The sequence below is a fragment of the Hirundo rustica genome, chromosome 22, assembly GCF_015227805.2.
Source record: "Hirundo rustica isolate bHirRus1 chromosome 22, bHirRus1.pri.v3, whole genome shotgun sequence".
NCBI lineage: Eukaryota > Metazoa > Chordata > Aves > Passeriformes > Hirundinidae > Hirundo > Hirundo rustica.
Window position 1 is genome coordinate 3,917,994 of NC_053471.1, and position 24,210 is coordinate 3,942,203.

At 56.3% G+C, this 24,210-nt stretch overlaps 1 protein-coding gene across 4 annotated transcripts; it reads left to right on the forward strand.

Annotated features, from left to right (window-relative positions):
• The first annotated feature begins 130 nt into the window (after positions 1-130).
• Positions 131-23,573, forward strand: CHD5 (chromodomain helicase DNA binding protein 5). 4 transcript variants are annotated; one of them, XM_040084513.1, is made up of 42 exons: positions 131-218; positions 1,270-1,400; positions 4,023-4,202; positions 4,651-4,769; positions 5,261-5,499; positions 5,856-5,980; positions 7,080-7,203; positions 8,590-8,756; positions 8,837-9,055; positions 9,515-9,724; positions 9,806-10,017; positions 10,997-11,128; positions 11,628-11,736; positions 12,034-12,225; positions 12,311-12,511; positions 12,879-13,016; positions 13,414-13,535; positions 13,721-13,894; positions 14,594-14,735; positions 14,943-15,074; positions 15,558-15,675; positions 16,118-16,242; positions 16,594-16,825; positions 16,903-17,028; positions 17,124-17,296; positions 17,432-17,606; positions 18,019-18,111; positions 18,509-18,597; positions 18,790-18,923; positions 19,128-19,272; positions 19,452-19,611; positions 19,736-19,815; positions 19,935-20,061; positions 20,387-20,476; positions 20,785-20,922; positions 21,162-21,270; positions 21,451-21,583; positions 21,776-21,971; positions 22,154-22,314; positions 22,408-22,522; positions 22,633-22,683; positions 22,924-23,573. In XM_040084513.1, exons 1-41 carry the CDS (start codon positions 155-157, stop codon positions 22,638-22,640), a joined length of 5,859 nt encoding a protein of 1,952 aa, XP_039940447.1. In that variant the 5' UTR covers positions 131-154; the 3' UTR covers positions 22,641-22,683; positions 22,924-23,573. The 4 variants fall into 4 exon arrangements, with proteins under 4 accessions (XP_039940447.1, XP_039940445.1, XP_039940446.1 ...); XM_040084511.1 differs by having other exon boundaries at positions 134-218; positions 1,234-1,400; XM_040084512.1 differs by having other exon boundaries at positions 134-218; positions 1,234-1,400; positions 22,927-23,573.
• The last annotated feature ends 637 nt before the right edge of the window (positions 23,574-24,210 follow it).

A 24,210-nucleotide genomic window follows, 5' to 3' on the forward strand; every position in this document is an offset into this window, starting at 1 on the left:
GCGGCGAGCGGGGGGCGTGGCTCAGGCAGCGGGAGGCGTGGCCAGGGCGTGTCCCCCGCAGGGGGCGGGGCCGGCTCTCGCCATCTTGGCGCGGAGCGGCCGCGCCCGGCTCTGCCCCGGCGCTCGGCCCGGGGCGGGCGCTGCCCCGCCCGGCATGCGGGGCCCGGCGGCCCCCCGGGAGCTGCTGGACGACGCGGACAACGAGGAGGACGTGTCGGGTAGGCGGCGGCGGGCGGGGGGGCACGGGCGGGGCAGTGACATCGCTCCCTGGATCGGTCCGGTCGTGCCGCGGGCGATCCCCGCTATCGGCGCGCCCCGGAGCGGAGGCATCTGTGCCGGCTTCCCTCTACGGGCGGTGCCTGGGGGCCGGCTGGTCCTCCGGGCTGGGCTCGGTGCAGCGATGCTCACCCTGTCAGACCTAAACTAGCACAGCGTGAATCGTGGAATCACAGGATGGTTTGGATTGGGAGGGATATTAAAGACCATCCAGTTCCACCCCTAATCATGGGCAGGCACACCTTCCACTAGAGCAGGTTGCTCCAAGCCCCGTTCGGCCTGATCTTGAACACTTCCAGGGATGGAGCGTCCACAGCTTCTCTGGGCAACCTGTACCAGGGCCTCACAGAAGTCAAGCGAGCAATATGTCCTGACTGCTCTGAAGTAGTGTTGCTGTATGAGCTCAGAAATTAAAAATAAAGACACGGACCTAAAGCCGTGTAGAGACTGACTGGGATGCTGGGATGCACTGGGTTTGGGAAGATAATGATGGGAAGGGGAGGTGTTAGGTGTTAGGGACTAGCTCCAGTGTCCCTGCCCAGGGCTGGGTCCCTGAGCTGGTGTGAGCAGCCCAGAACAACCTGGCAGCTGTGGTACCCATTTTCCACATGAACCCTTCCTCGCCTTCACTCACTGTGTTTTTGTGAGCTCTACCTGAGGACTGAAGAAGTAAAAGCCAAGTGCTCCCCTGGTGTCTGCAGGCCCGGGTCAGCAGGGTCTCTGAGAGCACAGTGTGGGCTGCCCACACCTCTGCTGGGTATGAGTGGCAGGAGGTTATGGGCATGGGAGGAGCTCAGGCTGGTGCTGCTGGGCAAGACCCTTGAGGGGCACCAGTGGTGCAGCTGCTGGTGTGAGGGTCTGCAGGAGAGGCCACAGAGCTCTGTGTCTCATGGCCTGAAGCTGCTGCTCAGGTGTGCTCTTCGGTCATGTTGAGCATGGTGTCCTGTGCCTGTGCAGTCTGTCCACGTGAGCTGCTGTCCCTTTTGTCCCCAGAAGAAGATGATGGGGTGCTGGAAGGATTGGATGAGTTTTTTGCAGAAGACCAAGTTGTGGTACAGAAAAAGAAGAAATTCAAGAAGCTGAAAGATGGCAAGGCTGCCAAAATCAAGAGGAGGAAGAAGGAGGTAACACTGCATTTTCTCACACTGGGATGGGGCTCCTCAGCTGTGGTGCAGAGGCAGCAGCTCAGAGTGCTGCTGGCAAGCACCTCTTGGATCACTGTGGATAGAAAGAAGGGTCGTTATTGGTGTTTTCACGCACCAAGCAGGTGCTCTCCCAGCCCAGGGAGGTGACCCTCTCTTGCTCAGCTTGGCTGTTCAGGAGTGGCAGTGTCCACTGCAAGTACTCTTTGGGGAGAAGCTGGGGGGGAGAAGGGGCTTCCCTACCTCCTGGCAGTGATGCAGGCACCTGTTGCTCCCCACTGGAGCAGCTCAGCTCTCGTGGGCACATCGGTGTGTACAGCGGTGCTGTCCAGCCCCGTGTGTTGAGGTCCCCCTGCCCATACTACAGTGCAGCGTACGGGGACAGCAGTAAATCTTGCTGTCGTGTGCTGCAGCAACACGGCATCTGGGGCTCGTGTTCCCAAGGAGGGAGATGCAAACCATCATGTTGATACATGATTGGGGCAGGGCTTGGAGGTTTCTGTGGGTGCTGCTGTTGGCTGCACTCATTCCAGCTGGCCCAGGGGCCTCTAGGACTTGACACATGGAAGGGCGCTTGGGCCTTCTGTAGGAAGACAAAGGTGAGGATTTGTGTCCTCCAGGATCAGGCCCTGAGGCTGCACTGGAGGTGTGCTGCTGGGTGGAGAGGGCTGGCAGCGCTCCCAGAGCCTGGCTCACTGGTGCTGTGCCACACGAGCTCTGCTGCTCACTGTCCCGTCCCCAGACAGTGCGGTTGTGAGGACAGGAGCAGACATCTTGTGTGCTGGCCCTTTTCCTGCCTAAACATAGAGAGGCTGCTGTGAAGAAATGGTGAGCAGTGACGGTTCTTCAGCCCCCTACTTCCCCTGCTGTGGCTGGGGAGGAGTTGCTCACCCAGCACAACTGGGCACGTCCCCCCTTGCCCAGGCAGGGCTGGGTGTTGCTGATCTCCCCAAGGGAACTGTAAACAGTTTGTCTGGATGAGGTATGGCATTGAAGTGCTTGTGGTACGCGTAAGAGTGTGATGAGCTGCTGGGTTAAAGACAGGTAATTCCGTCCTGCACTGCCTCTTGCCATCATGGCCCCGAGGAAGGTTTTTTCTGTCGTGGCCATGGTGATGTTCTCTTTCTGCATATACCACACAAACCAGGCTCAGGCCCTCTGCCCCTTCTACCTCTCCCATTGTGAGGCACAGTTTTTTCCCTATGCTATTTTCTGAGGGGGGGAAAATAAAACACAACTCCAAGGTATTTTCACCTCTGCCCCTTTGGTGTTGCTGCTGACCTGCCTGAACCCTGCAGCTTCGTGTGCAGCTTGTGCTGAGCTTGGCTGCTGCTGAGCGGGGTTGGGGAGGAAATAACAGGCTGAGAGCCCTCCTGTTTTTTAATTAATGCCCTCTGTGGACAGCTCTAACCAGGTTCTACCTGTAGGAGACTGTCCCCTCATCTGTCAGATCCAGGGAGAAGCTGGTGCTGTCAGTTTGACATGAAGCAGCACCCAGGCTGCCCTCGAGGTCAGGGGGTAAAAGATAAGAGGACCTTGAATGGAGCTTCCTTTTCCTGAACTTCTCAAGAGTTTTGGGGGGGCAAATGAGGCTTACCCTTGCTAGAGGTGGGTGGGAATGAAGTTCAGGCCTTGGTGTGAGCCCGCTGCAGTCACCGGGCTTTATTGGGGCTGCCACGCTGCACTGCCACGGGAATTCGCTGGCAGCAGCCGCAGCGGAGCTCGAGGCGACACACGAATCGCTGCTGCAACCCCCCAGAAAAAAATCCTCGCGGAGCAGCCAGGCTGTGGTTGGAACCTCGGCGCAGGCAGATGAAGGTCCTTGGCAGGGAAGGCAGCGGAGAGGGAGATTCAACCTGTACTGCAGCAGTTCCCATGGAAACCAATTATCCTGTGCCCAATTCCAGCTGTTCCTAACCCCGCTGAAGGAGAGGAGCGGGCTGCTCCGAGCCGGCAGCGACGGCCGCCGAGCCCCGGCAGCGCCGGGGATCCGCAGCCGGGGCCGGGGCGGTGGCTCCGGGCAGGAGGGGCAGGGGGAACCGGCAAGGGCTGGCGGGGCTGGGCGCTGTCCGCTGTGCTGGCAGGAGCTCGTCCCTCGGCTCAGCCGAGCCCTGGTGCTTCCCGGTGCCCACGAGGGACGGGATGGGATCTGGAGAAGGGGCTCGTGGGAACCTCGGGCAGTTCAAGCGCAGGTGCTGCACCTGGATCACGGCAACCCCCGATATCAGCCCAGGCTGGGCGATGAGCGGATCGAGAGCAGCCCTGCCGAGGGTGTGCTGGTTGGTGAGAGGCTGGACGTGCCCTGGCCGTGTGTGTTGGCAGCCCGGGAAGTTATCTGAGTGCTCCGCCCAGCAGGCAGCAGCATTCCTTGGGATGGAGGTTCTGTTACCGTCAGTGTTGTGCAGTGGGTCACGATCTTTCCAGAAATAAAAACATCCCCTGGGCGGTCCCTGCTCTGGCTCCTCCAGCACAGTGTAGCCATCGAAGCCTGCTCCTTTCTGACCGTGGGGATGTAGAGTGCATCCATCCACTGGGGATGGGAGGGTTTGTGGGAGGAGAGTGAAGTGGGACAGGCTTGTTCTTCACTGTCCCTTTCTGTTTTAGGGGAGCAATGATGAAATGTCAGAAAATGAAGAGGAAATTGAGGAGAAATCAGAAAGCGAAGGGAGTGACTATTCTCCCAACAAAAAGAAGAAGAAAAAACTGAAAGACAAGAAGGAGAAAAAGCCAAAACGGAAGAAGAAGGATGAAGAGGAGGATGACAATGAGGATGGAGGTTTAAAGGTACAAAAGACTTCTTTTCTCTGAGCTGGTGCTTGTGCCTGAAGCCAGACTTGGACAAGGGGGATTGAGGGCTTCATGAGAAGCTTGCCTTGGGTTTGGCAAGGATGAGGTCGCGAGGGAATGATTGTGAAGGAGAAGTTCTTTTTCCTTGGTACTTATCTTGAGTGCAGGGAGAAGCTGAGTTTCTGGGAGCTGCGAAACCTGCCAAGACCTTGTATGGTGTTACATGGTGGGGACCATTTGCGTGGTGCCATGTTAATTTGTTTCTTGGGAATTAATGTGAAGCATTAATTTGTTAAACGCTTGCATGTGCTGTTTCGTAAATCCCAGAAACAAATCCCTGCATATCACTGACTAGGGAGATATGGAGCTCATGACAGACCCAGCCTGGTGCTGCCCATCTGCAGAGCTGTGGCTCTGTGTTAATGATGACTCTCTAAATCTCCAGGAGCCCAAGAGCTCAGCCCAGCTCATGGAGGAATGGGGTCTCGATGACGTAGATTACGTGTTCTCAGAAGAGGATTATCATACTCTGACGAATTACAAGGCTTTCAGCCAGTTCCTCAGGTAGGGAACTGTGGACCTGGTGGTTGAGGTTTGGGCATTGCTCAGTCAGCAGATGAAGTTGTGAAGTCAATTCTGCATCACCAGCTCTTTGTTACTTCTTCCTCCCAATTCAGTCCTCAGGAGTCCATTTATTTGCAGGATTGACTGGAAACAGCTGAAGCATTTATCTCTCCTGCTCTCCAAAGCCCCATATTTTGTCTATGCTTATTTGAAAAGTTTCATGAGAAAAACAGTGTTAATGAACTTCTGCTTGTACCATGAACCTTTCAGAGCACAGCAGGTATTTCAGGGAAGGGGTGTCTCTGAGGAGGTCTAGGTGTTCCCCCCTTGCATATGTTTGCTTAAGGAAGCTCTGGTTTCTGCTGCCTCCCCATGAAACTCCTGCTGGGAGGCGCCGCTGCCACATCATTTTGGGCTGAAGGACCAGGGCAGGAGCAGACACACAACACAGTGCTGCTGACACGTGGTTCTCCCTCTCCCCTGCCCTGCAGGCCTCTGATTGCCAAGAAGAACCCCAAGATCCCCATGTCCAAGATGATGACGGTGCTTGGTGCCAAGTGGCGAGAGTTCAGTGCCAACAACCCCTTCAAGGGCAGCTCGGCGGCGGCGGCTGCGGCAGCTGTGGCTGCAGCTGTGGAGACTGTCACCATCTCCCCGGCGCTCCCCGCCAGCCCCCAGCACCCTGCCCTGCCCACCGTCGTCAGAAAGGCCAAGACCAAGGAGGGGAAGGGTGGGTGCCACTTGTGGGGGGCTGCTCTTGCCAGCAGAGCTGGCACAAGGCCACAGAGCACAAGCTTTAGCGAACTGGGGAGGAAAAGAGGGTGCCGGAGGGGTTTCTGCAGCTCCTGTAGCCCTTGCAGAGGTCCTTGAGAGGCATGTGGTTCGTGAACCATGGCAGATCGAGCCTCTGGGTCTGCTGGATGTTTGGCAATTTGTGGCAATTAATTAGGCTGAGCAGCAGTGGGAAAGGGAGGGATCTGCCTTTGTGCCGTGTTTCGCCTTGGGAAGTTGCTACTCCACTGTGCTGGGGAGTGATTTGGATGGCAGCTGTTTGTAGAGTACCGAACAAGTTTTCAATTTCTTCAGGTCCAGGTGTACGGAAGAAAATCAAGGGCTCCAAAGATGGGAAGAGAAAGGGGAAAGGGAAAAAGATGGGAGGCTTGAAATTCCGGTTTGGAGGAATCCCCAGCAAAAGGAAAAAGGGCTCCTCTGTAAGTTTGCAGGGCTTTGGGTCTGGGAGGGAAGTACTGGGACGAGCTCTTGTTGGGGATGGCACAGCCACTCCAGGGGTGTCACAGCCACGTTTGTGGCCCGCTGTGGGGCACCAGGCTCAGCACATCCACGTGCACCCGTGTCCAGGCTCAGATCTGTGGGACTCGTGCCTCACCACAGCTTTTGCTAAAATCATATGACCCTGTTTACTTCAGCAGTGTGGGTGAGAATGCCATCATTTCAGATTTCATTTGCAAGGGAATTCTTCAGGGCTTGTGCTGCAGCTGAACCGTGTGTCACAGAGAATTCTGGGATGCTTTAATTGCATTAGCAGGGCCTGCCCGTGGCAGCTGGAGTCCTGTGGCATTGCCTGGGATGCTGGAGCTGCTCAGCCAGAGCGCACTGGGTTCTTGTCAGTTCACCAGTATCAGGAGTGTTTCAAGGAATTAACAGCATTTTAAAGAATAATTTTCTTGGATAATTAGTGACTGGGGTTGGGGCTCTTCTAGGTGTTGATAATATTGGTCACCCCCCCTCAGCTCGCTGTGTTGCTGTTCCAGCTCTGGTTCCCATAACACGACCTCTTTGCAAGCACATCCGTGTGTTGAAGGGCAGGAGCCACTCATTGCTGCAGATTTTCAATCATGTATCACAAATAATTCCTCCCATGATCCAAACATTCACCTTCCAGGGAGTCACAAAGAGCTCAGGCTGCCTCCTGCAGCTGGAGCCTGGGCACCTGGTTAGGAATGTGCAGGCTGGGGATTTGCATCCTTGAGTCTCCCGAGTGAGAATTCAGATGTATTGTTATGTTTTGACTCCATGGAATGCTGGGCCTATTTTGAGTCCTTTCATGCTGTGGCAATGCCAAGTGTGAATGCCTGCATGCATGGACACAGGAGGGGTGGCACGGCTGGAATGAGTGTCCAAAGAGAGAGAAGGAGCAAAGTTCTGCCAGGTACTGGAAAAAGAGGCCTTTGGTTGCACAGGGTGGGAGTATAGGGTTGTTCCTATCCAGGAGAACACAGCCTCAGCAGTGGAATGACAGCTGGGATGCCAGCGCTTGGACTGGCTGTGCTTTGCTTTCTCCCTCTGCAGAGCGAAGAGGAGGAACGGGAAGAATCCGACTTTGACAGCGCCAGCATCAACAGCTCCTCCATGCGCTCTGAGTGCTCAGCTGGCCTGGGGAAGAGAGGGAAGAAGAGGAAAAAGAAAAAGAGGAGTAGGCCATCCTTTGTAATCTGTTCCTATTCTGTTTGGATTTCCCTGTTCAGGTGGTGCTTCCCTGGCCCGTGCAGCTCCAGACTGTGTTTGCACTGGCTCGGTGGGCGAGGATGTGCCTGTGCCTGTCTGTGTGAGTGGAGTGTGAGGAGCTCTCTTGGCGTCCAGGCCCTGCTGTTGGGCAGCTCGTGCCTGCAAGGAAGTTTCAGAATTTGTGGGGTTTCCAGGGAAGTGATTTTCTGAGGAACAGCCCCCGGAGCGCTGTGGCTTGTGGCAAGCTCCCAGCAGAGCAGGGCAGGCTGTGGGTGAGACCGTGTGAAGAGGAGGGATTGTTTTGTCTGTGTGAGGTGTGCAGTCAGGCAGAGGCAGGTGGCAGAGCTGTGGTAGCGATGCAGGGACAGGGAGGCATGTGAACCATGGTGGAGAGGATCTGTCAGGATCTGCCAGTGGCTGTGTGACCACATTTGTGTGTGTGTCCCTTCATCCCTTCCCGGGTGGATGTTGTGCCATGGCACCTCTGTCCTCGTGCTGCTCTGGAGAGCAGCCTCTGTGCTGAGCACGTTGCTTTTCTGTCTTGTGTCCTTGTTTGGGATGAGATACTTCAGATCCAGGTGCATCCTTTGGCTTCTTAGCTTTTCTGATGGAATTTTGCTTCCAAGAAATGGAAGGGCGGCTTCTGGGCTGGGGATGAGTTAGGGTGTGACACTGGCCAGCCTCACTGCTGGTCAGCGAGGCTGGGCTGGCTGGCTAGCCCCACGTCTTGTGTGTGAAGGGCATTGCTTGTGGCCTTGTGAGGGCCCTGGTGCTGGAGGAAGGTAGCTCCTGCTGCGTGCTGGAGAAGTGGAAGGTCGGAGATACACGCCAGGAGTTTGTGGCAGAGCTGGGAATCGAGATGAGCCATTCCAGCACTTGCAAGGCCTCGTTCCTCTCCTCCTTTTCCTGTCCATGCTGTGTTGAGAGTGCTCCTGCCTCTGTGCCAGGGAGCCCCGAGGAAGAGCAGAGTAGTCCCAGGAGAGGAGTCCTGTCCTTGGCCAGTCACCCTTGCATGGTGCGCTTGCAGCCGGTGCTGGTGCCTGGGGAGGTTTCTCTGACCGGCCTCCCTTGCAACCTCTCCAGGTTCTGGCATTCTCCATTGAGAGCCTGAAGGAACCAAAGGATGATACAGTGTGGAGAGAGAAAGAGAGACAGAGGTGAGATGATGCTGTGTGCAAAGGTGAACTGTGGTGCTGAGGGACAGAGAGGTAGTGGGAATTAACAGGAGGGGTCTGAGGTGAAATGCTGTCCTTATTTCCTTAAACCGTATGGTAGAGGAGCAAGTGTCCCATTCCCTCCAGGAGAGCTGCCTGCTCTGCCACCCCTCTGACCGTCACCTGTCCCTTGCTTGCAGTCGAAGAGGGGGACGGGTACGAGACGGACCACCAGGACTACTGCGAGGTGTGCCAGCAGGGCGGGGAGATCATCCTGTGCGACACCTGCCCCCGTGCCTACCACCTGGTGTGCCTGGACCCCGAGCTGGAGAAGGCCCCCGAGGGCAAGTGGAGCTGCCCCCACTGCGTGAGTGGGGTCGGGGCCCCGTTGGAGTGGGTGGTGAGCTGGTGGAAACCCTCGGTGTTACACTGGCTGTGCTTCCCCAGGAGAAGGAGGGCATCCAGTGGGAGCCGAAGGAGGAGGAGGAGGAGGAAGAGGATGGTGGGGAGGAGGAGGAGGATGACCACATGGAGTTCTGCCGGGTCTGTAAGGACGGAGGGGAGCTGCTGTGCTGCGACACCTGCCCGTCCTCCTACCACCTTCACTGCCTGAACCCGCCGCTGCCAGAGATCCCAAACGGTGAATGGCTCTGCCCACGCTGTACAGTGAGTGTTACTGGCATTCCCATTCCTTACTCTGTCCCTGCTCTCACACCTGCCTGGCCTGCCACTGGCTCTCGTGGCTGCTGCTGCCCCTTACAGCCCCAAGCCCCTCCCTGAGGAGTGTTGCTGCCAGGTCCATGTGCCTGAGGGTGCAGGGTGGCTCTGGCAGGCTCTGCTGCCTCTGTAGTCTCCCTGTGGGAATTGCTGACTGGCAGCTTCCCTTGCTGGTTTCTGGTGGGATGTCCAGCCTTGTTTGATATGTGGCCTGTGGAGAGGGGCCTTTTCTGCCTGCTGGCAAGACCCGTCCCCGTGGGGGATGCAGAAGTGTCGCGGACACTTCTCGGGCACCCTGCGCTGTGAGAGCCCTCTTCTGCCCCCCACTTCCCTGCTCTAGCTCCCCGTGGCCCCTGACAGGGTCTCACCTTAAACTCTACTCTTGCCTGTTTGCTTCTGTGTCCTCAGTGCCCTCCCTTGAAGGGCAAGGTCCAACGCATCCTGCACTGGGCCTGGAAGGAGCCTCCGGCCGCCGCGCTCCCCGCCCCGCTCCCCGCCGCGGACCCGGAGCTGGCTCTGCCCCCGCCGAAGGTGCTGGAGGGCATCCCGGAGCGCGAGTTCTTTGTGAAGTGGGCAGGCCTCTCCTACTGGCACTGCTCCTGGGTCAAGGAGCTGCAGGTGAGCCCGCGTTGGCGTAGAGCTCCTGCCCGGCCCGCCGTCGCCCTGCCACGGGCTGAGCGTGGCTCCCTCCCGCCGCAGCTGGAGCTCTACCACACCGTGATGTACCGCAACTACCAACGGAAGAACGACATGGATGAGCCACCGGCCTTCGACTACGGCTCTGGGGACGAGGACAGCCAGAGGGAGAAGCGGAAGAACAAGGACCCCCAGTATGCCAAGATGGAGGAGCGGTTCTACCGCTACGGCATCAAGCCCGAGTGGATGATGATCCACCGCATCCTGAACCACAGGTGAGGAGCCTGTGAGGGAAGTTGTGCCATCCTTCTGCAAAGCCAGAGCCTTGGGCTGGTGGAATTTCAGCTTCTGGCCTATGCTGAGGTCTCTGTTGCCTTGGAGGTTTGCTCCCGGGATGGAGATGAAGCTGGAAGGGGATCCATGCTGCCTTATTTTCATTTCTGCTGTGTTGCACATTAAAAATAGAGTTATAGCGAATTTTCCCAAAGGTGGATGCACGGTGTTGTTCCACTCTTCCCAGTCATACTGTTTGGATCCTGTCACAGCCTCACCATTCCCTAAATTCCGATGCTGATGGGGATGGTGCTGAGGGAAGAGTTGGAGCATGTGGCTGACTCCCTTACAGAGCCTTGACATTGATGTTTCTTTCCTGCAGAAGAGATTCCCTGTGAGTGAAATGTGCTGTGCAGATGGACTTTCTGCATCGAGTGGCTGGAGACATGTTTTGGTTGAATTTCTACCTGTCAAGTGGCAGCTTGAAATATCAAGTATTAGCAGCAGCTCTGCTGGAAAGGCTGCGTGGCAGGAAAGAGCTAAAGCTGCCTGTCTGATTTTCATGTGAGCTTCACCTTGTCCGCTAACAAGGCAGCAGGTTTCCCTGTGGGCACAGTGTCAGACTTGGAAAGTGTGTTTATTCTGTTTTTAGTGTAAGCAGGATTTCCTAGAGTGGTGAATGCTGCAGGTGAGAGGGGGAGCACTTGGTATCCATCCAGGCCTGGTGAAACAGGGAAATGAGGTTGTGCAGTGGAATGGAAAAGCAGCCTGTAAAGCTTAATGGTTTGACACACTCACAGATCAATAGGCATTTTTTCTGGAAGTGTCGATACTTTATGCTTTTCTACTTCAGCTTGGATGTCCTGGTCTGTAGGTGAAGGCAGAGGATGAAGCATCCAGTTCTGCAGAAGCAGATCATGACAAGCTGCTCCCAGGGGCTGGTGGCATTCACTGATCAGCTTTCGGTGCCCTGTGTTACAGCTTTGATAAAAAGGGAGACATCCATTACCTGATCAAGTGGAAGGACCTGCCCTATGACCAGTGCACCTGGGAGATCGATGACATAGACATCCCCTACTATGAGAACCTCAAACTGCTCTATTGGAACCACAGGTGTGAGCCCACAGCCAGGGGGGCTGGGCAGAGCCAGGGCAGCTCGTGTGGGTGTTTGGGACAAGGGGGACACAGAGGTGCCCCCCTTTTGGACACACTGACACTGCTCGCAGTGGCTTCTCTTCCAAGAGCAGTGGGGCAGCGCTGATGAAGGCTGTCCCTCCTGATGTGCCATTTTGGGGCTGCTGGGCAATCCCACCTGCTCTTTCCCAGCCTGTGCTCCCCTTCCCCTGTGTCTGCACTGCCATGACATTCACGGTCTCCATGGCTGTGCTGCCTGTTCTGGGGGAAAACCACTGTACTCTGAGTTTGCTGTTCTTCATTCTGGAGACTGTTGTGAGGGGAAGAATCAATGCCCTGTGAGTGGCCATGCCAACTGGGCCAGAAGAGCTCCTGTGGGGAGGGGGACAGTGGGGTGTGGGAGGTGTTTCTGTCCCTCAGCTCGGAGCTGAGGGAACAGTGACCCTCCTGCCACCCTGACGTGCGCTGGGTGTCACAGGGAGCTGATGCTGGGGGAGGATGCACGCCCTCTGAAGAAGCTGAACAAGAAAGGGAAAAAGCTGAAAGAGGAGAAGCTGGAAAAGCCTCCAGAGACACCCCTTGTGGATGTGAGTGAGAGTGGTTGGGGCAGTATGGAGGCATGGGAACCTAGAGGGAGGGTGGGCTGTCTGTGCCCTTGTCCTGTGAGGTTGTGCTCCTCTGGTCCTCCTTTGGGGGCTCTGTTTTCATTGACAATTCTGGAGTGGTGTTGCTGTGAGGAGCCTGGGGACTGGGCTGTGCCAGGGACCACGTGGGTGTCTCCTTTGGAGCTGTTGGATGTTACAAACCTAAAGAGGGGATGTGCTTGCGTGCAGGGGAAGGAGGGGCAGGTGGTTTTCACTGCTCTGTGCCTTGGCTCTTTTCAGCCCACAGTGAAGTTTGACAAGCAGCCGTGGTACATTGATGCCACGGGAGGCACGCTGCACCCTTACCAGCTGGAAGGGCTGAACTGGCTGAGATTCTCCTGGGCACAAGGGACGGATACAATCCTGGCTGATGAGATGGGGCTAGGGAAGACGGTGCAGACTATTGTGTTCTTGTATTCCCTGTACAAGGAGGTGAGTGGAGCGCCCGGCAGTCCCCGAGGCGGCCGCGAGCTGCTGGGTACGGGGAGAACAGCCTGGGCTCTGTCTCCCTGAGCAGGGCCACTCCAAAGGGCCGTACCTAGTCAGTGCCCCCCTCTCCACCATCATCAACTGGGAGCGTGAGTTCGAGATGTGGGCACCCGACTTCTACGTTGTCACCTACACGGGGGACAAGGAGAGCCGGTCGGTCATCCGGGAAAATGAGTTTTCCTTCGAAGACAACGCCATCCGCAGCGGGAAGAAGGTGTTCCGGATGAAGGTGGGGGTTGAATTTGTGCCTGTCCTGTGGCTTTACCTGTCAGTGAGAAGGGGAGAGGAGAATTTGACCTGGAGAGGGGAGGCTGGTTCAATCCCTCATCAGCCACTGAGGGAAGCTGGCACTGTTTACAAACGCAGGAGATTTGTGATGAGCTTTACAGGTTTCTGCCAGAGCTTTTCTGCTTCTGTAGTCTCCTGCTTGGTTCTTGTGTTTGGGTGTTTCGCTGGCACGACTCAGCCCTGCTGCGGGTTCTGTGCCAGGCAGTGCAGCCCTTCTCATCTTGGATCACATGCAGCAGCAACAAAGATGGAGGCTGTCCTGTTTTCTGCTCTCTTATCCCAGCTTTTCTCTCCCTCTGCTCCTCCAGAAGGAAGCCCAGATCAAGTTCCATGTCCTGCTCACGTCCTACGAGCTGATCACCATTGACCAGGCGGTGCTGGGCTCCATAGAGTGGGCCTGTCTGGTGGTGGATGAAGCACACAGGCTGAAGAACAACCAGTCCAAAGTAGGTGGCAGGCATTTGTGAGTGTTTTTTTTTTTTTTTTCCTCTCTTTAACATCCTCTGGCACTAAAAGCCCTTCAGCAGTGGGAGAGGCAGCTGCCTGGCAGTCCTTGGATAGGCTGTCATGAAAGGCCATTGATCCCTCTCTGTCCTCTCCCCTTCATCTGAGGCTCAGTGCAGTCTCCATCTCCTGGGACGTTCACTGTCCCTGGTGCAGGAGGAGACAAGTGGTGCGACCCAAGGACACGCAGGATTGCTGCCTGTGCCCAGTGGGAATGGCTGGGAGCAGGACATGCTGCCACCCTGCTCTGCCTGCCCAGTGTGGGGGCCACTGCTCAGTCTCCACAGTGACACATTGGTTCCTTGCAGCCCTTGTCACCCAAACTTATTTCTTTTCCAGTTCTTTAGAGTACTGAACAGCTACAAGATCGATTACAAGCTGCTTCTCACAGGGACTCCGCTCCAGAACAACTTGGAAGAGCTCTTCCACCTGCTCAATTTCTTGACTCCAGAGAGGTTTAAGTAAGTTGCACTTGCTCGGGCCGTCGGGGTGGCTCCTCGCTCTGGCTTTGGTGCAGGCACACGAGTGTTATCTCCTCATGTGTCTCGAGAGCTCTGCCCTGGTTTTTAAGTCATAAAGCAGCAGATCCCTTCGCTTGCAAATGCCCTTGTTGCTCAGCGCTGTGGGGGTCTGGCTGCTTCCACAGCAACCTGGAGGGGTTCCTGGAGGAGTTTGCAGACATCTCCAAGGAGGACCAGATCAAAAAGCTCCATGACCTGCTGGGTCCCCACATGCTGCGGCGGCTCAAGGCCGATGTGTTCAAGAACATGCCGGCCAAGACAGAGCTGATTGTGCGAGTGGAGCTGAGCCAGATGCAGAAGTGAGTGACTCCAGTGCATTCCCCAGGGGTGTCTGGCTTCCCCCAATGTGGTGAGGAGGTGTCAGTGGGGATTGAGGGGTCAGAGGCACCCCGCTGGCCTGGGGCGTGCTGCAGGAGGAGTTGGGAGTACTTTGTGTCTCGCCCAGGGGTGTGTTCCATGTGGCTGAACTGGGCTCTGCTGGTTCTGGGGGCATGGGAGCCTGGCAGTGTGGCTCTGCTGGTTCTGGGGGCATGGAGAAAACACTGAGGCTGAATCCCCTTCTCCCATTCCTGGCCCTAGGACATGGCCTGTGCTGCTGGTGTGCCTGGGTCAGCCTGGAGCGTTGCTGCTGCTCCAGCTCTGGTTCTGCTGGGCTGACCTGTTCAGGTTCAGTGGCATCTCTTGCAGCTCAGGGCACCTGCAGGGAGGGTCTGTCGCTTCTTCCCTGCCTGGTGGGCAGGAGGGCTTGGCTGGCACCCAGCAGAGAGGGGTGGTGGAGGTGCTGTGCCCCCCAATCCATCCCACTGCCAGGGCTGTGATCCCCCCAGAGCAACTGGAAAGACCCAGCCCTAGGTGCTGAATGGCTTTTAAAATCCTCCAGACGTCCATTTTGCATCTCCAGTGAGACTCGGGGGGGTTTAATTCAGCGCCCCCCTGTTTGTGCCAGTCCCACACCTGCCCCAGCCAACACGGTGTCTGTCCCATCCCCCCTCCTGCAGGAAGTACTACAAATTCATACTGACGAGGAACTTCGAAGCCCTGAATTCCAAAGGTGGTGGGAACCAGGTCTCGCTGCTCAACATCATGATGGACCTGAAGAAGTGCTGCAATCACCCGTACCTGTTCCCTGTGGCAGCCGTGGTACGTCTCCTGCCTTTGCACCCTTGGGCACGTCTCACAGTGCTGGGTGGCAGCTGCTTCCATCACCCTGCTGTGGTTAACGCTGTGGGTTTCCACACGAGTGGTTTCATGCAAGGAGTTTGTTTTTTGTTCTGGAAATGCGAGTGAAGTTCTCCACGAGGTTAATGTGAGTTGTCCTTGTGGGCATTGACCATGCTGCCTTCACAGGAGGCCCCGGTGCTGCCCAATGGATCTTACGATGGGAATTCTTTGGTCAAATCTTCTGGGAAACTGATGCTGCTCCAAAAGATGCTGAAGAAGTTACGGGATGGGGGTCACAGAGTTCTGATCTTCTCGCAGGTGAGAGCAGGGAGGGATAATAATAAACAAACTTTTAAAGGAATTTTTAAAAATTACATGCGGGGAAATTTGTGCTTGGAACAGACACAAATAGGTGGAATAGCTGGTGACAGCTTCTCCCCCAGGCAGCCATGGCAGTCATGGTGGGAGGGCTGTGTCCCAGCTCGCTCCTGAGGGAGCGCCTGTCATGTCTAAGAGCTCTGTTAGGATAGAAAGGAGACAGCAGCCACGAGGCTCCTCTTTGGGGAGGGGCAGTCAGACACAATTCCTTCCTGCTGGCAGAGTTGCCTGTAGAAGATGAGATGCAAGTGTTGCTCCTCTGGCAGCTGCTGGCTGTGCTTGCTTTGCCGACCATGCTGTGCTGCCAGCACCGAGGCTCTGGGCTGCGGGCAGGGACCGTGCTGGGGCAGGGCAGGTCCCCAGGGGAGGCAGGGGTGTTTGACCATGCAGACCCTCTCATGCCAGGGTTGCCTTGCCCTGTAGATGACAAAGATGCTGGATTTGCTGGAGGATTTCCTGGAGTATGAAGGCTACAAGTACGAGCGGATCGACGGGGGCATCACCGGCGGCCTGCGCCAGGAGGCCATCGACAGGTTCAATGGTACTCGCTCACCTTCCTGCCCTGCTGAGGGGTGCCCATGGGGGGGATGGCAGGGGGTGGCCAGCAGCAGGTCATCTGCCAGTGCCCCGAGCTCGTGCCACACTCGCAGTTCTGGCTTCCCGTGGCTGCTCCTACCACACTGTTGAGCCCTTGAGTTGGTTCCCACAAGGAACCCTGAGTGTGCCAGCAGCTGTTCAGCTGGAGGGGCTCCTGCCTTTCCCTCCAAGACCTCAGCAGATTACAGAGCTTCCCCTTTGCTCTGGAGCTAGGTTCTGCACTACCTGGTTCCCCGGGAGCGATGTGTTTTCACTCCTTGCCACCCCTGCCTCTTGCTTGTCAGCTTTGGAAGCCATTCTGTCCCTCCAAAATGGTGCTGCTCCTCTCTGTGAGCTGTGCTTCTTTCTGCCTCACCTGTTCCCACCTCTGGGTTTGTCGTTTTCAGCTCCTGGGGCTCAGCAGTTCTGCTTCCTCCTCTCCACCCGTGCCGGTGGTCTGGGCATAAACCTTGCTACAGCCGACACTGTCATTATTTATGATTCTGACTGGAATCCCCACAATGACATCCAGGTTTCTGACTTTCCCTTTTCCTTCCTGTATAGTAAGTACCTCTCTGGCTCTGCCCTCTCTTTGAACACCCTCACTGGCTTTTTAGTATCTTCTCTTGAGAGTTGCTGACACTTTCTTGTGAGCGTTTCTGCTCAGGAGTCCCCTTCCCACACCCTCTGGCCTCATCCCGGCCTCTCTGCAGTCTAGGAGAGACCTGACACCTAAAATTGGCTCTCCCCTGCAACATTCTCACTTCTTCCTCATACTTGTCCTCAGCTGGGTGCCTCTCATGGAGCTTGGAGGGTGAGGAGCACGGCCCTCCTGTCCAGCTGGCGCCGTGCCACCCTTGCCAGCTCCGTCTTCTGCCTGCAGGCGTTCAGCAGAGCTCACCGCATCGGGCAGAACAAGAAGGTGATGATTTACCGCTTCGTGACCAGGGCCTCTGTGGAGGAGCGCATCACCCAGGTGGCCAAAAGGAAGATGATGCTCACCCACCTGGTGGTCCGCCCGGGGCTTGGCTCCAAGTCGGGCTCCATGACCAAGCAAGAGCTGGATGACATCCTGAAGTTTGGGACAGAAGAACTCTTCAAGGATGATGTGGAGGGTGAGGTGGGAGTGCTCTGTGCGAGGCAGGGCCCTCTCTGAGCGGATGGGACTCACTCTTCTCTCCCTGTGCCACAGGCATGGTGTCTCAGGGACAGCGGATTGCCATGGCGGATGCCGTTACCCCTTTCTCGGACACACTGTCAACAAAAGGGGGTGCAGCAACCCCTGGCATGAAAAAAAAGCATGGTGGCACCCCTCCAGGTGTGTAACCCCTCTTAGTGTCCCTTTGCCTGGCTCAGGAGCGGACTGTCCAGCACCCTGATCAGCGCTGCTGTTGCCCTCGCTGTGCTCTCCAGGTGACAATAAGGATGTCGATGACAGCAGTGTGATCCACTACGATGACGCTGCCATCTCGAAGCTTTTGGACCGAAACCAGGATGCGACTGACGACACGGAGCTGCAGAACATGAATGAGTATCTCAGCTCCTTTAAAGTGGCTCAGTATGTTGTGAGAGAAGAGGACGGTGTGGTAATGTGATCAGTATCTTACAACTGCCCCTTTGTACATCCCTCCCTGTGCCCTCTGCTCCCTCTCCTGTCCCTGCCAGTGCTCCCTGCTCTCTCTCTCTGGGACTGCTCGAGCCCCTTGTCTCTGGCTCTGCAGGAGGAGGTGGAACGGGAGATCATCAAGCAGGAGGAGAACGTGGACCCTGACTACTGGGAGAAGCTGCTGCGGCACCACTATGAGCAGCAGCAGGAAGATCTGGCCAGGAACCTGGGGAAAGGGAAGAGAATCCGCAAGCAGGTCAACTACAATGACACCTCTCAGGAGGACCAAGGTACGGCCACAGGTGCTCAGCTCCTGGCCAGGCTCACGGGACAGACAGAGCTGTCACTTGGAGTCTCTCGGCAGCTGGTAGATTGCCTGGATCTGTACTCCTCAGATTCCTAAACTTGGCAGTGTAGAGATTTTCGAAGATTATTTTCTTTTTGTTTATTGGTCTGTAAACTCTTGCTTTGCTGGAAGAATCTAGGAAAGACATGTCCGTGGGCAAAATATTTCAAATTGTGGTTTTGGTGCTTAACAGAATGCTAATTCTGTAAAACCTGAGGACATGGTTTGCTGTTGCTGTGTCCCCCTCTCTTGCTGCCTGGCAGTGAATGCCTGTCATGCCCTCAGTCAGGCTCTGACCTGTCCAGCACATCCCTCCCCGCAGGGTCTTCTAACCTGGCCCCCACTGTGTTCTGCAGAGTGGCAGGACGAGCTCTCTGACAACCAGTCAGAGTATTCCATCGGCTCTGAGGATGAGGATGAAGACTTTGAAGAGAGGCCAGAAGGCCAGAGTGAGTTGATGTGTTTGATACTCCCTGGGATTTGGAAGCATCAGGAACGTCCGGGTTGGAGGGAATGGGGTGCCCAAGGCTTCTGTTCAGGGGACAGTGTCCCTGCTTTATGCCAGGTGAGGAGCTTTCCAGGGTAGGGAAGGCAGCCAGATTCTTCCTTGGCCTCTGTAGGACTGTGGTCTGGTCCACCATAAGGACCAGGCATGGTCCCCCCTTGCGTGGGAAGGGCAGAGGAGTGTCCTGGCCCGGGGAGTGGTGGCTGGAAGGGGCCCTGCAGTCTGGGCAGATGCTCTGGTCGGTTCTGCTCCTGTCAGGAGGGAGGGCAGGAGGCCTGGGGCACATGAGTTGTCTTCCCTTGCTCCCTGGCCCATCCATCACTGAGGCTCCTTGGCTCTAGGTGGCAGAAGACAATCCCGGAGACAGCTGAAGACTGACAGAGACAAACCTCTCCCTCCTTTGCTGGCAAGAGTTGGGGGGAACATCGAGGTGAGCCTCAGCCTCAGCCAGAGCATGGCCAGTGCTGTTGTGCCTGGGCTGCCTGCGGACTGGAACCCTCTGTGCTGAATCACTGGGATGTTAATCCTGGTCCAGCAATGCCTGTCACAGCTGTGAGGCTCCAGGATGCCACGTGCTGCTGAGGCCACTCTGTGATCCCAGCGATGCCTTCGCTTCCCGCAGGTTCTGGGCTTCAACGCCCGGCAGCGCAAGGCGTTCCTGAATGCCATCATGCGCTGGGGAATGCCACCCCAGGATGCCTTCAACTCCCACTGGCTGGTCCGGGATCTGCGAGGGAAGAGCGAGAAGGAGTTCAGGTAGGGAGGTCTTGGCGGGCAGGCAAGGTTGGGAGCCTGCACCCCTTCGCTGTGGGCTCTTTTTGGGGAGACAGTGTCTGTTTCATTGAGGTGGCGTCTCTTGTTCCCTTCCTGGGTGTGAGACGTGGGGGACGGGGGATCGTGTGCGTGCTGGGTTGGGCAGGGAGGCCACGGGCCAGGGCTGAAGTCTGGCTTACCTGGCAGGGCGTACGTGTCTCTCTTCATGAGACACTTGTGTGAGCCCGGGGCGGACGGTGCTGAAACCTTTGCGGACGGCGTTCCCCGGGAAGGGCTGTCACGCCAGCACGTGCTGACTCGCATCGGGGTCATGTCACTAGTAAGGAAGAAGGTGAGTGAGTAAAATTATGAATGGGCCTTCTCAGGAATGTTCTGGAGACTTTTCCTGATGGGGTGGGTGCAGCAGTCCCACCATTTGGTCACTCTGTGGATGAGGAGCCTGGACGTGCCAGCTCCGTGCCACCAGCTGGGAATGTCCCTGTTTGACCTGATCACGTGTGTCTGTCCCAGGTCCAGGAGTTCGAGCATGTCAATGGGAAGTACAGCACCCCAGACCTGGTTCTTGAGGGCCCAGAGAGCAAGAGATCCAGTGAGGTTGTGTCTTCAGATCCCAACACACCTGTCCCAGCCAGTCCAGCACACACACACACGGCACCAGGGCCTCTTGCAGGTATCCAGGGGGTTGTAGCTGGGGTCTGGCTTGGGAGGGAGGTGGGCCGAGACACCAGGAGGTTTTCAGGTGCTTGACCCATTGGGCCCTGCTCAACAGCTTCCTGGCTTTGCTCTTCCTACAGACAAAATAGAAGCACAACTGGGTTTCCATGAGGAAAAGGACCCCGTGGAGCAGAAGCCCAGGAAGGTGTCTGACAGCCAGGTGAGGTGGCTTTGTTCAGCATCTCCTCCAGGAAGTTTCCCCTGCTCTGCCTGGGAACTTGAGGTACTCCCTAGGGAAGGGAGGGCTGGGCTGATCTGAAATGGGTGCTTGGCATTTAGGTGCCTGCAAGTGCCGAGGTGGAGAGCGAAGAGCACCCAGAAAGCTGTGACAACAAGGAGAGGCCAAGGGAAGAGAAGCAAGAGGATTGTGAAAAGGCTGAGCCTTCTTCTGAGCCCTTGGTCAAAGGTGAGGCTGTGTATCTTCTCGGTGTCACTATGGGAAACCTGAATGTTGCAAAGTCCTGCAGAAATTCCTGAAAAAAAAAGTTGTAAATTGCACGAAATGGTTGTTTTGGGGGGCACTTTTTCCTCCAGATGTCTCAAGCAAGAGGGAAAGCTCGATACATTTATTTGATAAAAAGCAGAAGAATGTTCTGGTTGAAGTTCTTTGAGCATCTTGAGCGTACAAACAATACAGTTACTTTACCCTAAAAGGGAAAGTCTGTCTGGATAAGTAGGTTGTTCCCTGCAGAGCATTTTCCATGTCAAGCATTTCTTGTTCCCTCCTGCAGATGAGGGGATTCAAGAGCAAGAGAAGCCTTTGGAGAAGGCGGAGTTGAGCAGCAGCCCAGGGAAGGGGGAGGAGAAAGAAGTCAAACCAGGTGAGGCATAAGGCATGGAGAGAGAGGAGTGGGAAGAGTTCCCAGAGTGAGGCTAGTGCCTGGCACAGTGACAGAGTGTGCCCACAGGGTGGTGGCAAAGATGCCATCAGCACCAGCACCACTGGTGCTCAGGAGGCACGAGTGGGAACAAGACCCTGTTGGGGTGGGCACTGTGTGCTAACAGTGGGCCCTGCTGGGAGGGGTTGGTGGCTTTTGCAGCAGTGTCTGGCTATTTGTGGGGCAGGGGTGGCACCAGTGGGCCTAGTGGTGGAGCACAATTCGGTCAATTCCTGGTGTTTGCCAAGCAGAGGATGGCAAGGAGGAGGAGAAGGAGCCGAGTGATGCCCAGCAAAACGCTGACAAAGAGGAAGAGGAGGAAGGAAAGAAGGATGACAAAAACATGAACTTCAGATTCATGTTCAACATCGCTGACGGTGGCTTCACAGGTAAGAGTGAGAGACGAGGTGTTGGCCTCTCCTGCAGAGCTGCTGCAGAGGCTCTGAACCTGTTCAAGGGGTGTGACCCTTGTCACGGGCCATGGATGGGCTGGTGAGCAGCAGACCCGGGTCTGCGCTGTGCCTGTGGTCCTGGGAGGTTCCATCGCCCTCCCTGCCCATGTGCTGTGTGTTGATCTGCAGTCCAGCTGCGTGACCAGCCTGCCTCCCTTCTGCTTCTGCTTCCACAGAGCTGCACACGCTGTGGCAGAATGAGGAGAGGGCTGCCATGTCCTCTGGCAAGATCTACGACATCTGGCACCGCCGACACGACTACTGGCTGTTGGCAGGAATCGTCACGTACCCTTTGGCCTGGCAGAGCAGGAGGCAGCGAGGCCAGAGAGGCCTCTCTGGGGGTGTGGGAGCTGGGCTGGCGCCACAGAGATGAGCAGGGAGAGGGTTTAGGGCCACGGGGTCGCTGTGGGGTGGTGGGCAGGCTGTTGGCTGGCTGGTTCTGCCCTTGACACTTGCCCACACCAGTCATGGCTATGCCCGCTGGCAGGACATCCAGAATGACCCACGCTACGTGATTCTGAACGAGCCCTTCAAGTCAGAGGTACACAAGGGGAACTACCTCGAGATGAAGAACAAGTTCCTTGCCCGGCGGTTTAAGGCAAGTGGCAGGTCCAGGGCTGGTGAGTCCTTACTGGTGAGAGGACCAGAGCGGCACCCTGAAATCTGGGGGGATTTTCCAGCATTTTCTGTGAGTGAAGCGGAGAGTGGACTTTGCGAGGGGCTCTGTGGTTTATTGGTTTATAATGGGGTGGGGTCTGCTCCTGAATCCTTCCCCTCCTGCACCTGCCAGTTGCTGGAGCAGGCCCTGGTGATCGAGGAGCAGCTGCGGAGGGCAGCGTACCTCAACATGACCCAAGACCCCAGTCACCCGGCCATGGCACTGAACGCACGGCTGGCAGAAGTGGAGTGCCTTGCCGAGAGCCACCAGCACCTCTCCAAAGAGTCCCTGGCTGGGAACAAGCCTGCCAACGCTGTCCTGCACAAGGGTGAGTGCCTGCAGGGCTGGGGGAGTCTGCTCTGAGGCTGGGAGGGGTTCCCCACCCTCACCTGGGGAGCCAAGTCAGGACGTGTCCCCATCTTGTGTTTTCTCAGCCAGGAGCTGCCTGCTCCTCTCAGCTTGCTGGGTCTGGCAGGCACCCCCCCAAACACCTCCTGCTTTGCTTTGCAGTGCTGAACCAGCTTGAGGAGCTGCTGAGTGACATGAAGGCTGATGTGACACGCTTGCCCTCCATGCTGTCCCGCATCCCGCCCGTGGCTGCCCGGCTGCAGATGTCAGAGCGGAGCATCCTCAGCCGCCTGGCCACCCGTGGAGGGGATCCAGCTGCCCAGGTCTGTGGGGACGGGCACAGAGCCCTGACTGTGACAGTCATGGTCAGGTCAGGGCTGCAGGCCCATGTCTTTTCTCCCTCCTTGCATCCCCAGGGCTCCTTTGGCTCTGCCCAGATCTTCAACAACAACTTTGGGCCAAATTTCCGTGGTCCTGGGCCAGGTGGGATTGTCAATTACAGCCAGATGCCTCTGGGACCCTACGTGACTGGTAGGTTGGGGTTTTGCTCTTGAGCAGAGAAATGAAGAGGGTGGATTTGGGTGGTCCAGGAGTGCTGCCAAAGGACAGTAGTGAGCAAGGTGTTTCCTCTGTCACCACAGATATTTAGCAGTTCCCATGATTTTCCCCTGCAGCTCCCACTCCTAGCTGAGGTAAGGCTGTGCTTCCCGCTCTCTGTGCTCCATTTTCTGAGAAACATGAAGGGGTGGGGGGGGTTAAATGGAGGCTCCATTTTGGGCTGCCCCTCAGTGCCAGTATCTGGCTGCAGCCTCTGACTCGAGCATCCACAGTGGAGGTTGGAGCAGATCCTTCCTGCAGCCCCTCCCAGATGGGGTTGGCATGTGGGGAGGGTCTGGATTTGGTTGATGGGAAGCCCTCCCCTCTTCTTCCAGCAGCCCTGGGGGACAGTCCCCTGGCCACAAGCCGCTGTCGCCAGAGGTCGGCGGGGAAATTGTGCCAGCGTTACCCGCGTGGAAGACGAGCTGCCGCCGGCGCTGCCGCGCTGTCCCACTCCCGCTTCAAGTGTGCTTTGCCTGCTGCGGCCCCCGTGGGAGCGGCGGGGCTGGGGGTTTGTGTCCGTGTACATTTTTTGCACTTTCTTATTGAAGACTTGAAGAGTTTGTCTGGGCAAAGTGGGCCGAGGGGAGGGGAGGGAGGGCTGGAGTTGCGGTGTTTGTCCAGTTGTGTTGGCAGGTGTGGGGGTGAGTGGAGGCCAGTGGTGCCATGTCCCAAGCCGGCTGTGCTCCCCAGCTTCCCCCTAAGGGCTCTCTCTTCGTCCTTGTGGTGTTTGAGCAAGCCCACGCCTGCTGCCGCCCTGCTGGAATCCCTGGCACTGCTGTGGTGTGGCTGGGGGTCCACATGTGCTGGGCTTGGGGCAGGCAGATGGAAGGGATGTGGGTGGGACAGAGGGGACAGCTGGAACTGGGATGGGGATACCTCGAGCGTGGTGACACCGGCAGCCGTAAGCAACGCCCCTGCATCCGCTTCGTGCTCTGTGTGTCCCGGTTTCTGTTCTGTGTTTTAATAAATCCTTTGGGAAGGACGCAGTGGAGTCTGGCAGGGGAATGGATGGTGGGCTGGCCTGGGGAGGGCCCTGGCCATGGTCTTGGTACCCCTGTTGTCCTGCACATGTTCACACACAAAGAAACAGACACAGACCACTATACACACAGGCATGTACAGACGTGTGCACGTGGAGACACAGGGACATGGACAGACGAACACAGACATGAGAATGTTGTGTGTATCTACACAGATACTGTAATCTCTGCATGAGTGCACATGTACATATGCCTACATCACCCCCAGTCGTGTACCTCTTCATAAACAGCATGTGTAGATCTGTGTACACACACGTAGATATACACAGAACTGTTAGGTTTTAGATCTGTATGTGTGCATATATAAATCAGCTATACTGATTTATTTAGGTACTGCTATGGGGGTGTGTAATACACACCTGTATATTATACATGTCTACATAATGTATTTGTGGTTTCAATACATGTGTATTTGTATACTTGAGAGTGTGTGTGTAGACACAGGTATGGGTAGATAAAGGATTTATGTACATAGGGTAGATCTATACGTGGTATGGATGTATAGATCTATATTTAGAGATGCATATACACATACATGTGTACGTATATAAGAATACACATAAATGTGTTCTTAATTTG